The following is a 16,746-nucleotide window of genomic DNA, read 5'->3' on the forward strand; positions in this document are numbered from 1 at the left end:
TTAAGTATGTTAAGTACATACTTAAGTATGTTAAGTACATACTTAAGCTTAAATACGAGGCTTAAGTACGTATGTTAACAAGTATGCTAAGTAAGTACTTAAGTAAGGGAGTTTAAGTACGTCTCAAGTCACGTAATTAAACTCAAGTATGTTAAGTACGTACATAAGGGTAATTAAATTCTACGAACGAACGAACGAACAAACGAACATGTTCGTAGATTCTACGAACGAACGAACGAACAAACGAACATGTTCGTAGATTCTACGAACGAACGAACGAACATGTTCGTAAATTCTACGAACGAACGAACGAACAAACGAACATGTTCGCATACGAACGAACGAACGAGCGCTCGTTGACCGCTCTGGGTGATATCTCTTCATTCTTTTTTTTCTCGAAGGAAAAATTGAATTGGAGCAATTAATTGGCTTTTGTTTGCAAGCAAAAATCAACCATTTGTTTTCATTTGCAACCAATTTTTGTTGTTTTGCTTCAATTTGTCGGTTTTTCTTTCTCGCATGCCTGATATCTCTTTTTTGTTGAAGGCGCGCGTTGGTAATTAGATGACTTATTGGCGAGACATTGAAACTGAAAATATTAATTGCTTTCCATGTACAAGTCATTCCATTTCACTGCGCTGCGTTTTATAAGTGAATGAAAGAAACACACTGAAAAAAAGATTATACGTCTATGCTATCGGCTCGAATGGACACACGATTCTCAGAAGAAAAAAAAAGAAGAAGCACGAGCGAACGAAAAAACTGGGGAAAATTATTGATCACCAAATGAATTGCAGCTTTGTTATCGTTGATAAATGACTCCGCTTCGGTTGATCATCAATTACGAAACGGTAGGCGCGCTTTCAATTTAAGCGGCCCAAACCCAAGCATTGTATTTGATTTGGAAATTTGTTTGTGTTACGCCGCGTTGCGTGCTAAATCTGAGGTAACAAATATTGGCGAATATATCATTTTGCGCGGGTGCGAGAGGCGCGCGCTCGCTCGCTGTTGTTGGGGTCGACAGTGAAAAATGTATCATTCGAAATCGATATTTTGAAACCTTTGATTGGATGTTATCCATAGAAAACTCCATTCATACCATACGGCCATTCAGTTCGTTTTGGGATTGCAGCAATGACTGCAACGAACAATAGACGGCCAACAATTCATATTGCTCAAATCATGTTGTTTTTGTTTTCGGAAATCACTTTAGTGCATCGTTTTGCGACAATTGAGTGTGAGTGAAAAATCAAAAACGATTGAATAACAGGAGCGGCTTTTCACAAAAGGAACTCAAGAAGAAAACAATCAAGATTGGAAACGTTCAAAAAACAATAGGTGGTGTGATATAAGTGCACGGCAAAATGAAAGATGTCTCGGAAGTCTGTTACCGATCGCTGTTTGGTCGGAATTTCGGTGTATTAATTGGCACAATTGCATCAATTTATATCGCCACCAAAGGCTTTCAGTATATCAGGTAAGTGCAAACATTCACAGTTACATTTCATTGCAATGGAGTGTGACGCTTGCATCATAATCAAACAAAAATAGATAAACAAACCGAAACGATTTGAACGTTGTTCTTTGTCAGTGATTACATTTTGAATTCGACAGTGCATATAAACAACAAACACTCTACAAGATTACAGTGTTTTCATTTTCATTTCCCTGTCTGGTGTTCTTGCCCGCTTGTCGAAAACTCCAAATGCGCTATGAAATATCTAATTCAAAATGCACTTGAATAACATTTAATTAGATGATACCGCGCAACAGCATCAAAGACGCTTTTGCATCATCAATTGTTATTTCTACCGTCAAAATTACTTTGGATTTGTTCACTACATACGTTACCAAATGGATAAATACGCCTGAAAATCGTTCTCCGCTCCATTTTTCAACATCAATTAGCATTTTTGTTCCGCTTACTTCATTTACCTTGCATCAAAGCTATACCTACTTGCATCAGAACAACTTACGTGCATCGAAAACAGCCGGAATCTTGTGTGTGTGTGAGAAAAAAAAGACATTTATCAACGTCGATGAGGTAATTACAACACAAAAGTTTGCGGTTGATAAGCCATACGGTATGGCTCACGCCAGTTCACGGGAATAGCAAAGAGTGCAGACGACATCACACGGCGTCGAAATTCAAGCGTCATCGCATAACAGGTTCACAAAAATAACACTTTGATTTTCCATTGACCCGGGCTAAATTTAGCCGAAAAATCGATGCACTGCTACAAAATGCAAACATCCACTTGCATATTTATAAATTCGTAAAATGGAAATACATTTTTCGTATGTGTCGAGTTTACCATCATCTAATTACCCACTTCTAAAGCTCATAAATATTTTTGCTTTTTGCTAAGGTTGACCTGATTGTGTTACAACGAGATGCATTGGACAAAGTCTAAGCCAATCGATCCAGCTTATGATTTTCTCTCTTTCCTTTCAATTCGATCCGCTAGACTGTCGGCGCAAAAAAAATTTCTTCCCCGAAAAATGTCCAATTCTGAAGACGATTGCATGTGAATTAATAATAAAAAAAAGCAAAGTGCCAATTTCATGTCAGTCTTACAACGTTGCTTTCGTTGAATGCCGTGCATCTATCCACCACGAAATGGAGAGAAAATTTAATAAATTGCACTTGATTTGATTTATTGGTTAATTATAAAATAGAACGGAAAAATAAGCAGGTTACAGAGAGAAAAAAATGAGTTGGCCATTGGTAATTGTTTCGATTGTTTTGCAAGAATTGGTCGAGATTCTCTTCCCTCTCCCTTTCTCTCTCTCTCTCTCTGTGTGTGTGTGTGTATGGCTGCAAAATCTTTTCACCTGGATTTGAAATCTATGGAACATTGACGATGATGATAATGATGTATAAATTGTGGCAGATTATTTCTTTTCTCATTTTTTTCCTAACTCTACTGACTTTGTAGGCTGATTTGCTGTAGCGTATGGAATGTTTGTGGAGTGTTGATTTTCAAACGGACAACAACGCTATTCTAATGCGATAATGAATATTCAATTGCGACTACATCGGAATGAATCATATAGACATTCATCGGCATAGATCATATATTCAAAAGGCATATCTATACCTCTATTTAAAAAAAAAAAAGTGAACATATGCATTTTGTCCGTTCCTCTTTAGTTTGTGTTCACTTTGGATGGCTTTGGCACTCGTCAATACAGTTTAAGTTGCATATATTCTCTCTCCTCTGGTTTTAATGCATATTATGTCTGTACATTACATATAGCAACGAGGAAAAAAGAGAGAAAAAAACGTTTAATCGTGATGGTTTGACATCACATACATACACATGAACTCATCACCCGAACTATTGCCGCTGCTGCTGCTGCTGCTGGATTATTCATGTAAATGATTATTCCATGCGTGATCGTCGGTTACTTACATTCATGCTGCTGCCGTGATCCGTCAAGTGAAAAATTCAAAACGGAAGTTCAACTTCCAATGCCAACGCGAGGGAGAGAGAGAGAGAGAGAGAGAGAGAGAGAGAGAGAGAGAGAGAGACAGAGTGTGTGTGTATATGGCCTGAGTACACTGAGTTGGTGTGTTGGACATATCGCATGTGTACACACTATACATACGTGATCATTCATTTGGTTGCCTTACCAAAACATTTCATGTACACAGTTCTCCGCCCCGTCCCTTTTGTTCTTCATCCGAAAATTCAGTACGCGCGCGTTCTCCAGAATAAAGTTGCATATAAAACAACCGAAAAAAACACCATGTGTTTGAAACGCGGAGCGCGCACCACCACGAAATTCTATTTTTGTTGTATGCGTGTGCATACGGTGTTGATGTTTTTATTTCTGATGGATTTCCGTGCGACATTCGTAATTTTTTTTTTTTCGTCTATTCCGGCCAATAGACACACACAAAAACACTCGCATGAATCTCATTTGGTTTATAGTCGGATTGCCGTTCAGGAATGTAAAAGATAGAAAAATGAGCGCACACATTGTGAAAACTGAGCAAGAAGAACACATGAAAGCAATATAACATCAACGGAAAAAAGGGCAACACCAACCCATGTAATGAATGCTTCATGTATTTTTATTCAACGTGCACCAATAATCAACAAAGTTCGTCTCGTTTGTTGTTTTTTTTTCTCTTCTCCTCCACAACGGCAACTGTTACCATTGTTTTGCAGTCAACTTGCGATCAGTCTTTTTCTAAATTTTCCAATGTACTAGCGCTACTCGGGCGGCTGTCGGTTCAGTAAACGGTTTTATTTTTTCGTAGCTTTCTTCTCTCTTTTGTGTGCGATTGAATTTTCATTTGATTTGTAAAATTTTGCTGGGTTTTGTGACGTTTTTTTTTTTTTATTTTCTTTCAACGTTCATTTGGAGACTTAATTTCTGTGCAAAAAAAAAAGAGAAAAAAAAACGAAAAAGAGGAAAGAGGAGAAAAAGATCTCCCATTGTTGCAAAACTCTTTTTTTTCCTTCTGTTCCATGTTGACTCTCTCGTTGAGTTGAAGGTGAACAAAATTTTGATTGATATTTTAAGTGACATCATATACTATCATTCATCATCCTGTCATTAAATCGAATTATTTTATTTAACCGAGTGCAGTGCATCATACTCGTGATAAGTGAAAAATTGCCGTGTTCTTTTTGTTATTGATCACAGAACCGATGTCTCTGAATAATTTATAATTTAAAATCAACCGATCAATTGTGAAAATAATAAATAATTCGTGCGTCGATGGGCTTGATATTTGATTGGTTGTGCATCAACGTCAAAAAATAAACATTGACCAATAAATTGCAAATCGAATGTTTTTTTTATTAAGTGAATCACGTACACACGGTTGAAAGCAAATAGGAAATAGTGTGTATATGTGTGTGTACAACTGAAACATTGTTTCGTTCATGTACCAGTTTAAGGGACGACGACATTCATTTTGCTTCGTTGTCCATCTGAAATTGTGAGTAAATCTTTTACTCTTTTTTTGAGATTTTATCGACACTATTCGCTCAAATCGTTTTTTTCGGTTGCCTGTTCTCTTTGGTCACAACCTTGACCGTTCACGTTGATTTTTTTTTTCTTCGTTTCGTTCTTTGATGAAGTGAGCCATTAAAGTAAGCCAAAGTAAAAGTCTGGTCATTAAAGTAAGCCAACGGTGAAGCTGATGCAATTTAGAAGACGTCTGCATTCGTTTTTTTTTCTCCATTGAACGGATACGATTCGATTAATCAATCAAGCGTAGGAGAAAACACGAGTAGCAGAAGCACCGTATAGTTATTCTTAGTAGCGCGATTAAAATGTATGTCATTTGATTGAGGCTTATTAAAAAAGTTGAATGAAAAAAACATTAAATGCAAACAGCCGTTCGTAACAGTTTTAATACAAATTAAGAACAAATGAATATACCTGATAAGTATTTAAATTATGCAAAGCAATCAAATATACCTGGGTTGCCAAACAGAACCCAAATACACGCATTTCCAAACATAGTTCACAAATAGCTTTTGGGTGCTGTTTACGATTATTATCAAACGAATACAAACACATAGTTCAAGCAAAAAAAAACAAGATTCACAGCAGTGATGACTCGGACTGTCATTTTGCAGAAGAAAAAAATTTGAACGTATTCACAATTTTTTCTATTTGGCTTTGAGTTGTGCTCCCATTCCGTCTCACTCTCACCTCCGCATGTGACAGGTGCTAAAATATAATGAAAACAGAAAAATCAAAAAGCGCAACGAACAACAACAGCAACAACAAAAACTTCGGGTCGGTTCAGTCAATTCAAATGAATTAACGAATATGTATGAATAATTTTGATGTTGCCACTTCACTCAATGTCTACCAGCTAGGTCAATCCTCGAATTTGTTTCGGAATTTCGACTGAGTGCGTGCGATTTCATGTGAATAACATCACAACTCCCCCTCTCTCTCTCTCTCTGTGTGTGTGTGTGTGCTTGTGTTTTGTTTCGTTTTCAATTCGTTGCCTTTTTCCTGTAGTTTTCTGTTGTTTACGAGAGCAATTATTTGTTGTTCACGTTTTGGAAATTCATATAGAATTAAATTCAGTGTTAAAGTAACAACACAACGCCACTATAAATAGAGTTCACGTGTGTATGTTATGTATATGTATGTTCGCCGACCGGCACTGAATGAAGTCAACGAAAAGACCCTACAAACAAATGTCATGCATGGCTGATGGCAAGTATTTAATGCTCTTTTCAACATTCTAGCAGCACATGAATACACGTATATGAGCTGACTTTTGTTCTAATTTTGAATAATAAATTTTTACATCTTTTTATTATTTTAATTCAGATTTTAATTATGAAAAAAGTGGCATTTTTGTTGTCAGTGTCAAGATCGATATGTAATTATTTCAATTATTTATGTTTTCTCGTTAATTTATCGACGGAAATGAAATGAATGTAATTGAAAACAATAAGATGAATTTAATTGTTCTACAATTGTACAGTGAACTCTCTCAGTGGCTTGATTTTTCGATACTTTGAACGGATCGATTTTCTAAAGACTGATCAGAGATCGACAGAGTTGTGATTTTGAAGAGCAATTTTCGATGATTTTTAGATTATCAAACCAAATTTGTGTTATTTCATCATTGGAGGCAACACAACATTCATTCCCCCAAAAATATCATTTCGTATGGTAAAATAAGGAATGGTTATTAAAAACGGAGATTTCTCATTAGTATCAGCATCTCGTCAACATTAATGTATATCGTTTTGTGTAGAACTGCGTTGGTGGATGCCATCCAAATTTACCGCGCAACGTAGAGTCGTTGATCAGTGTGTTTTTCTTTTCAAGAATGGCCATAGTTTTTCAAGAATGCCGAGTTGACACTTGAAAACATGATCAAAAATCCGCCTACCGCGCAAAAAGCCGACACGTTTAGATCATTTGCGAATGAAATTGAAATTAAGTGCTAAACAAAAGTAGAAATGGACAAAAAAAATGAGCATCTTAAAGAGATTGTCTTCCCTATTTTGATGAATAAACTATGATTTATTCCGAATTGGGTTTTTTTCTTCGACTATTTGCTCATTTGCCCATATATTCTAAACAGTAAATTGATTACGTAATACATACTTACAATTTGTTTTCGGTTTCTACTTACATGTGAAAAAGAAGATGAATCTGATCATCGAATCATTCATTGTCGATCAAAAAGGGGAAAAAGCCAAATCAAACGCAAAATTTGGCAGTGGGTTTCAAAAGTTGTCTGACTAAAAACAAATGTTAGAAAATAACTTTGGATCGACTGTTTGTCAGTCAATGTATTGTCATCGATATTTTTTTGTTGATTACCTTTGGTTACCTGCTTCAGTCCCAACTTCAGTTTCAATTTGATGCATGTAAATCATGTGCTAAACGTCATAAATTGCTTTCACTTTCCATTACCATTCACCATGTTCATGTATTGAACGATGATGTTAAATATTTGGTTTAGGCTGAGGTATTTGTTAACGCATATAAAGTAATGGGTGTTACGCAATAGACTGAGCACAGTCCCTAATAAAAATTTCGATATTTTCTCGACGAAAAATTCTTTGACAGTTTTTTGAAAAAAAAAAAAAAAACATTTGATTGCAAAATGTTCAACACCAAACCAGAAATACTTGTTTCTCTCTCTCTCTCTCTATCTTTCTTTTTTTCCCGCGCTATGCGAACATCCGAAAGAAAAGAAAGAAGTGTCATCACAAAGATACATAACCCATGCATGTTGAAGATGCTTATGTCTGATTAAGCCGCCAATGACACTTTTCTTCTTTTTCTTCAAAGAAAAATCTTCTGCTGTATACTATCGATTAATTATGCATGCATCACGCATCGGCGGCCAGAATTTTGATTACTTTTCTGCCATCGTGCGTTTAACTTATTTCTCTATCTGAGCGTGTGTGTGTGTGTGTGTGATTATAACATAACGGCTGTGTGCTCTGGGCTAATCCGAAACCATTCTCTTATTATGTTCGCATTCGGTCGATTTCTCTTTTCAAGATTGGTTCATTCATCAAGTTTGAATCAATTAACATATTCAACTGCCTTTCGTCGATAATCATCCCTGAGCAGCAATATGTGGAAGAAAAAAAACATGTTTTCATGTGTGTGAATGCGAGCGCGCGATTTTCGATTGTCAATGAAATATTTAGGCAATTTTCTCTCTCTCTCTCTCTCTTTCTCTCTCTTTCTCTCTCTTTTTCATCGTCGACGGCTTGGAAACAAGTGGATTGTTTGATGTTATTCAATGGGATTTGGTGAATGATATGGGCACGCGTGTGTGCACAACAACAAATCCATGCTCATTTGCATTGGTATAGGAATATGCAATCTGAATCGGAGGTGCCATTAAAACAGAAAAAACCATTTAAATGCCCAAATTCAGCAATGTGCACCGATTTCGGTTGACCTTCACAATACATTCGCATTCAAACACACACGCATACACACTTTGTTTCATGTTTTCGTACGCGGCTCGCTTTGTATGTCATACGATATTCTTGAGCCTCGTCTACCTGGTTGTCATCGTTTTATCTAGCCTAAATGATACACGCGTATATCCGCATACAAATTGACTTAATCGTGCCTCTTTTTTTTTCTTTGATGATTCTTGTAAAACGGTATCAATCGAGAATACAAAATCCATTATCTTTGGACGTTGCTCCCAGAGAAATATCTCTGTTTAACAGTAATGAAATCGAAAAAACAATTTTTTTTCAATATTTCATAGCATCTAAAGGTCTAAGATTGGCGAAGAAAAAAAATAATGAACCATGACTTCTCATCGTAAGATACGGACGGCAATTTCATCCGTAGGTTGATTCAATATTGATAAACTTCAGATTCAATAAGAACAGCACATGAAAAATGAAATACAACAACAAAATATCGGTTCGATACCATGTTCGCACATGCAAATTGAGTTATTCGGGGAAAAAAATTGATTGGCCGGAATAATTTTGCAAATTGTTTTCTACAATCTTGCGAAAGTGTTTTTTTTCTCCTCTTCCTTCTCCTTCTTCTTCTTGAGGATTGTTGAAGTTTCCGAGTCTCGAAAGAATCAAAGCTTGACTGAATCAATAGCAACTCGGTTTCTTTAATACACACGCAAGGTATAACTTCTTGGATTGAATTCATATATGAACACGACAACCGAATTATCACCTCCTGATTTTTAAGCAACACCTTGATCCGTGAATGTTCCGTCCAATTCAACAAATGAATTTGATTTCAAATGATATTTTGATTATGATGTGAGATATTTGTTTGACAATCAATTTAAATAAATTGTCAAAATGATAATTGGTTTTGATTCCATTTCCGTTGCATTCACGTCACACTTATTGAAATGTTCACACTGTTTCTGGTTCTAAGTTCTCTTTTATTGTATCAATACTCCGTCAAGGATAAGTTTTATGTTCAATAATAATAAAGGTAAACAAAAATGAATGGACGACTGAATGGAGGTGCGTGTGTGTATGTTGATTGAACCAAAGACTTAACAAAAGAAATTCCTTGAATTGCGTCCTAAGCCATCGGTAAATAAATAATCCTTTCTCTCCAATGGCAAGATTAATCGGCAATAAATAGACTGCGCATCGTTTTGCTACTCCACTACTTATCCACTTCAACAAGACAATTCGTAACGAATTGAATTGTGTAGACTAACACATTTCAACGGAATGGAATGGAATCGTAATCGTATTCAACTATGCTTTTGTGTTGAACAAACAAAAATAAATTTGTCATTGGCCCATTCAACATGTAAACATTATAGATGAGGTGATGAGGTGTTAATAAGGTAATCAACCATCAAAAAAATAAATAATTTTCTATTCCACGGAGATCGACTCGCTTCCATTTTTTTCCCGACTCTTTCGTTGCGAATTTGAAACCAAATCGCTTGTAAAATTTCACCGATTCGCAAATTTACACGGAAACATTCCATTTATTTTTTTGGAGCTTGTTTAATTTTTTTGGATGTTCACACAATTATGGTGGCATACATTTTTGACGTTGTCATGCATAGGTCAGTTACAATTTCTATTTCATCTTTCTTCTTTCGTATTTCAGAATGCACATTTAATATATCGTCAGATAATGATGATTCATTGGCACAATTTTTCACATTTTCCTTCATTGAATTGGTGTCGACATTTGTTTATTAACCAAATACTTGGGTTTAGTAGAAAAAAAGAGAGAAAATAGCGTTGCTCAACTATCAAAATATTGATACAAAGAATCGCGCATGGAAACGTTAAAGAACTAAGACACTCCTTAGCGATAGTCTTCGAAATACTTTACACTGAACTTTTTTTTGCACGAGTGTTATTCTCATATTGACACTTTTTCGCTTTATTTTTTTCCATTCATAAAAATCTATTTCCATCTATTATTTAAATCAATTTCTATAAGCCCGAAATCCTGGGATAGGATTTCGGGCAAAAAATCACGAACAAAAACGATATTGTTGGAAATAATAATCGATTTGTGGTCCATGTTATGTTTACATTTACGCATCATCAATGAAATTCTTTCCAAAAATTCTCATTCATCGTTGAAATCATTGTCTCTGAGGCAAATAATGTGAGGCTGCCTCACATTAAATATATATTGGTCTATAATCGGCTTGTTGTTGTGCAAAAACAAGAAGTTTGCCCAACAACAGGATCAGTTTTTTTTTTTTTTGCTCTCAATGGAATTTTCTCCTTCAAATTAAATGAAATTCGGAACTGAATAACACCTCTTAAAGCCTAAAAAAACTGAACGACGCACATAATCTGTATCTTTTCTTACACTAGACTAACGAAGACTTACCATAATGACATGCATTAGTTTACTCATTTAATCGAAACGCGAATTTCGAAACTAAGTGGCAGCTAAAGATAACTCAAATCAAAATTCAAGCGAAACGGAATACATTAGGAAGAAGAATGAAGGGAAATAAAGAATTTAAATCACGATTTCTTACGAGACAGACGATTGTTTTTTTTCTTCTTCCGGTTGAAATATTCATCGTAAATTCAATTAGACGGCATAGTGTCTGCGTATTATTATTTCATTTTTATAAAAAAAAAAAAACAGTTTGAAATGACGTCATTGCAAGGCGAAAAAGAAAACAAATTCAACGAATATAATTTTTTATCGAAATATTCTCGGCATTTCTCGTTTTATTCAAATGACTTAAACTTGAATATGTCTTTTGTTTTGAATCAGTTCCAATCTATATATTGTATTTCACCTTAAAAATGCTATATCAAAATTGTAGGTCTTAAAAAAATCTATTTTCATTCACGAAGGCAACTTAGTCTCTCTCTCTCTGTGTGTGTGTGTGTGTGCCTAATTATGTTTGTGTGCGTGTGTTGTGTAACAGTGTATTTTCAATAATAATTTATTCACATGATTAATTAGTGTTCTTATTTGCTAGAGAAAATGACTCGAGTTTACGGTAATCTGATTCAAAATGTGTAGATATGTATATTTATAAAACAAAGGGATAATTTGAAGACGAGAAACAAAGCAGACGGAGGAATTATACTAATGACGAGTTAACGAGTGCTACAAATCAATAATTGAGATGCAAGTAGCATGCAACATGTGCGTTGCGACCTCATCAACTGTTTAATTGTCAATATGCATTGACTGTTTGCATGACCAACCAAATTCCTCTTTATTTTTCAGTTTGTTTGTTTGGAATTCATTGAATCGCACACATAATCCGCCGTCGTATGTGTATTTATCTATAAATTTTATTTTATACTTATACATATTCAATTCGATATACGTGTATCATCTTTAATTGGGTTCTAGATTGCACGTATAAAAATGACTATACAATAAATGCAATATCTAAAACTCGACGATCAAATGATCTTAAAATCTCTGGGGTGGCTATCTTGCAGCATCGTTCATTCATTTGATGGAATTTCATCATAATTTGCAGCTTTTGCTGGTGGCATTTTGTCTTTTGCATATGACATGATGAGCATATTTTGCATTTAAAATCGAAAAAAAAAACGGCAAAATTCAATCAAATGAATGCACAATTTCAATAATTCAACAGGTTTGAATTGGCTATTTTGCAAATGTTCTGACTAAAAACGCAATGTGTGGCTTTTTCATCTAAATTACAATACATTTTGGCAGTTTAAAGTTCACTTTCCACATCAATATGGTGAACTTAATGGAATGATTAAGTTCACCTTTGACGATCTGCAAGCTAGACGATCGAATTGAAATTTATTTCGTCGTTGTCAACGAGATAAAAAAAAAAAAACTACATTGTGTAAACAACGTTGAAAATGCTATATTTTCGTTTACAATGTGAGTCGTTACAATGTCATGTATGAATCAATGCTATAACATCTTCTCCTCTTCAATGTTATTTACAACAATGAGCTGACAGAAAATTAACAGAAAACACAAAAGAAATAATTGACTGATCGAAAAACCTGCTCGTCACTCTCGTCTTATCGACAGTGTTGAACCATTCGATGATCCCTAGCCTAGGCGATCCGGCTAACGTCATTGCGAAATGATTCAATTTACATGTTCGTTCGTTTTCGTTCTTGATTTTCTATTAAAATTCTATAAAATGTATCACTAAGTATTGGCATCGGATGGATTGAAATGAGTGAACCATCTGATATCTGCTGGCATTTATTGCTATTGTCGCTGATGCATTGGATACGCCACATTATGAATACCATTGTTTAAATTATTATTGATATAATTGAAATTATTTCCCACGATGGAATTGTTGTTTAATAGATCCATGTCGTGTTCGATGTTTGTCGTTTCGCCCATATTGATGGCGGTGACAATTTTCACAAAAATCACTTCAATCGCCAATATGAAGAATAAAAATATGCAAATGGCTAAATTGGTATATTGTGAGTAGGTTAAAATAAAATTGCTGTTCTGCTGATGATGGTGGAATATGTTGTTGTTGTGGCGATTTGCGGCCATATCACTAATTTTCGGTTCAACCACACTCACCAACGACTGTACTGGCCCGATAAAACGAAATAAAAAATGTGCCATTTTTTTTGCTGTTGTCGTTGCGGCAATGTTGTTTGTTTCACAAATGCCAAACTCTCTCACTAATTATCTATTTATGATACGGTTCTTTCGTAACCGCTTCGTGTATCTATGAGTTTTTTTTTTGTTATTTTGCGCTCTATAACGATGCTATCACATTCAACTGTCAATGGACCATTTATTTGAAGAGCTAATCTTCTTGCACCAAGGTTCCGTCAAATGTGTTATTAGAATCGTTTCAGTGTTAGGTATTTTCAAATTCCGGTGTTGTTTCTGTTTTTCGTTTCGTTTGCACTGATGTTTTTTTTGTTGTTGTTAAAGTTCATCATTTGTCATTGCAGTTTAGCGGTTTTCGGTTTCCGAGTTGCATAATTTTATAGATGTTCAGCACATTTTTTATGTTTCGACCTTTGAAAAATATCGTTTTTTTTTCCTTCGACGCTTCCGTTTTTATACTTTTTCTTACTTTTTGCAATTTTTGCACACTTTTTGTCGTTTTTCGTTCACTCTTCTGTATTACGGATGCTTTTCTTAGATGTTTCTTTCGGTTGTGTCAATTTTTTTTATATTTGTCAACCAAAATACAGAACTTTTTTTTTTCGCTTCGAAGGATCAGTTCACGCTTTCGTTGTGATCGTCAATATGAGTGCGAAAATTCCACAATGTTGTTCACAGTGTACGTCACAGATGTTTATCCAATTTATTTTCTATTTCAGACAGAGAGAAAAACTTCACTTTTTATTGCTATTCAAACTTGAATGGTTCATTGCACTCTTTTGATTCTCGACCCGGTTCATATGAACATAAACAATGCGAATGATCTTGATACTGTTGTCAAAGATCAAAGTGGTTAAAGAAATTTCCGTTGCAATTGGTTGTGATTGTGTGTTGTTTTTTGTTGGTGTGTACTAGATGACAGCGGCAAAATTCAACTGATTAAGACGATTCACCAAAATCGAGTGAGACGCACGCAGAAAAAAACGAAGAAATGCCTTCATTCGGTTTCAGTTGAATGAAATCAAACGACTCAATGATGATGTTTTTAGCAAACGCGTTCGCGATACACACGGCAATAGCAAACAACAACAACAAAAAACACACACACCGATGTTAAACAATCAGGGGAAAAAAATCAAATTATACACAACAGCAGCAAGCAGCAGCGGCAGCAAATAGCAAATAACAAAAAAGTTACATCAACAACAGCGAGCAACAACTTGAAAAAATCGCATAAAAATCGTACGTGTACGACACTCGAACTCTCTCACTTCACGACCATTTGCAATCATATCAGCGATGTGACTAAATCTAAATTATCGTCTACATGCCCTGTCCATATGTGCGTATACATAGATGGAAGAGGAAGAGAGAGAGAGAGAGAGAGAGAGAGAGAATATCAAATGAATAAAAAATAAAATAAAGAATACACACTGTACAACAAGCGAATCGATGTGTGATTCACACACAACGAAAGAGACAGAAAAGCTCAAAAATCGACACAACGACGTCGGCACAACGCACCGAAAGTGATGGGGAGAGAGAGTAAAAATAGTGAACGAAACAAGCGAATGAAGAGAAGAAAAAAAAAACTACACACCACACACATGACAGAGAGCAGAGAAAAAAAAGAAGAAGAGGGAAAAACCCGAAACAAACACTTAAGAAATATCGGCGGTCAATTTATTGCCATATGTGCATACAATCTTGTTTCGAGCTTTGTGACCGAAGCGCGAGAAAGCAAGCAAAAATCTTTAGAGCACAGAACAGAATGATCGAAACGAAATGATTGAATCAATTGTCTGTGGAAATGGTGTATTATTCAATTCACCAATGCCTATTTGACATCGTAGTTTATTTCATTAATGCATTGTGTTCAAATGGTTTCCACTACAATTGGTGTTGGTCCAATGTACCCATTGTCCGACCCATTAAAGATAATTCAGTGTTAATTCAACTACATTTTATAAAATTGCAATCGAACCCAATGTATGCATGAGGTGCACGCGGGAAAGTTTGAAAACAGCATACAATATGATCGCATTACTTTAAATCACCATATCCAAATGTTAAAAAATGTGTTCAACACACTCGGCCCGATATATATATCGAACTGCGTGTGAGATCTTGTACCGCGCTGAAGATTTTTCGTGTCGTGTTGCTTTTTATTTTTGCTGTCGATTTTCCTTCCTGGTTGTGAAATAAAATCGTTTACATAACATTTTTGCGTTTCTTTTGCTTTAAATTCACAATTATTGCAATTTGAATTACGAATTGGCTTGTACGTGCTTCAACGATGATCACACGAACTTATAGGCTTTCAACTGATTTACCCAGTGTTCGCGTGTGTATGTTGTCACTAAGCGCAATCAACTCACCTCAGTATTTCTTCGTTTCATTTCGTTTCGGTTTAATACATTAATTAAAAATGAAAACGAAAATCATTTGCGATGCAACAGCAGCGGTGTGGCTTTTTTCTTCTTTTGTTAAACGGTTGCTGTTTATGTGTATGTGCAATAAATACACACACGTACAGTTGTTGTGTTTTCTTTTTCGCGTATGCGATGTAGGAAAAACCGATTGTAAATTTTGAGTGCTACGTGCACTTGAACGCGTCGAGCAGAGAATAAAGAAGGTTTGTTGCGTGAGACAAGCGTCTGGCAGCCAAGTCTATTCGATGCCTACAATGGCAATAATACACTGAACACCAGGAAATTCCATCAGAACATGCACATCAAAAGAATGCACTCAACAACACAATAGCAAGAGAAACTTATAAAGAGTTACTCTTTGGTTGGACAAAGTCTCTCTCTCTTTCTCTCTCTCTCTGCCTATCTCCCTCTCCCTCTCACTCTCGCTTTCTCTCTCGCACAGCATTTAAAACTAATCGACTGTGTGTTCAATGGCCTAAAATGCAATTTAATTCGGTCGTAAACATCGATGACTAGTCATTGTGAGTGATTTAAATACTTGATAAAAATTAACGATCAACGTGTCCGTCAACCAGCAACGTTGCAAATATTCTTTTGCCCATCATGATTCGTCTTCACAACGAAACACCTTTGTTGTGTTTACAATGGAAAAATCGTCTTCTTGCCAGTCATTTTATGATCATTTCGAATGCGTTTTACTTGCTTTTTAGCATCAAAATCAGAGCCGAAACTTGACAACACACTGTCTGCCAAAAGTATGAACTTCATGCCGTATTGAATTTCATGACTAAAATGTGTATGTTTCCATTCAATCGATTCCATAATATCAAATAAAATAAATTGTTGATAAATTGTTTTTATTATAAAACGACAAAATCGATTGATACTGACAATTCATGTCAACTCATTAATTAGTTCATTACATTGTATGTGGAATTTAATGTGCGCTACACATTTGTTGCGAACGTAATTAGTCGACCTTTTTGTGTGTGTGCGTGTACGTGCCATCATCACGTGGCAGTTGGTAAGCTATAAAGTAACCTAATTATATAAATTCAATAACATTTGAATATACAAACGAGTGTGTAGGTACTATTCTGATTATGCACATTTAAATCGACACATTTTCATATATCGACCGATAATAAAATGCTCACGTTGAAGAAAAAAAACACAGTTACTATTTTAATTGTGACCGTTGTATGTGGTTTTTGGAATATTGAGCGATTATAAATGTCACATTTATTTTGTGTTCAAAAGCCAT

The 16,746-nt window shown here is 35.3% G+C and overlaps 1 protein-coding gene across 17 annotated transcripts in view; it reads left to right on the plus strand.

Moving 5' to 3' along the window:
• The window catches only part of LOC129576891 (putative mediator of RNA polymerase II transcription subunit 26), a 41,927-nt gene that overhangs the window by 3,100 nt on the left and 22,081 nt on the right, over positions 1-16,746 (plus strand). For 8 of the 17 annotated variants that reach the window (XM_055462946.1, XM_055462943.1, XM_055462956.1 and 5 more), the window contains exon 2: positions 1,214-1,477. The exons of 2 other annotated variants lie outside the window; for them this stretch is intronic. In XM_055462946.1, the coding sequence (XP_055318921.1) occupies positions 1,365-1,477 (113 nt within the window). In that variant the 5' untranslated portion in view covers positions 1,214-1,364. Of the gene's footprint in view, positions 1-900; positions 1,478-4,229; positions 4,958-14,142; positions 14,151-16,746 lie in introns of those variants that run through there. 7 more of the 17 variants (XM_055462954.1, XM_055462958.1, XM_055462945.1 and 4 more) reach the window with 4 other exon arrangements.

This window comes from Sitodiplosis mosellana, unplaced genomic scaffold (assembly GCF_009176505.1).
Source record: "Sitodiplosis mosellana isolate CC-2019 unplaced genomic scaffold, AAFC_SMos_1.0 Smas_scaffold_6191, whole genome shotgun sequence".
Classification (NCBI taxonomy): Eukaryota; Metazoa; Arthropoda; class Insecta; order Diptera; family Cecidomyiidae; genus Sitodiplosis; species Sitodiplosis mosellana.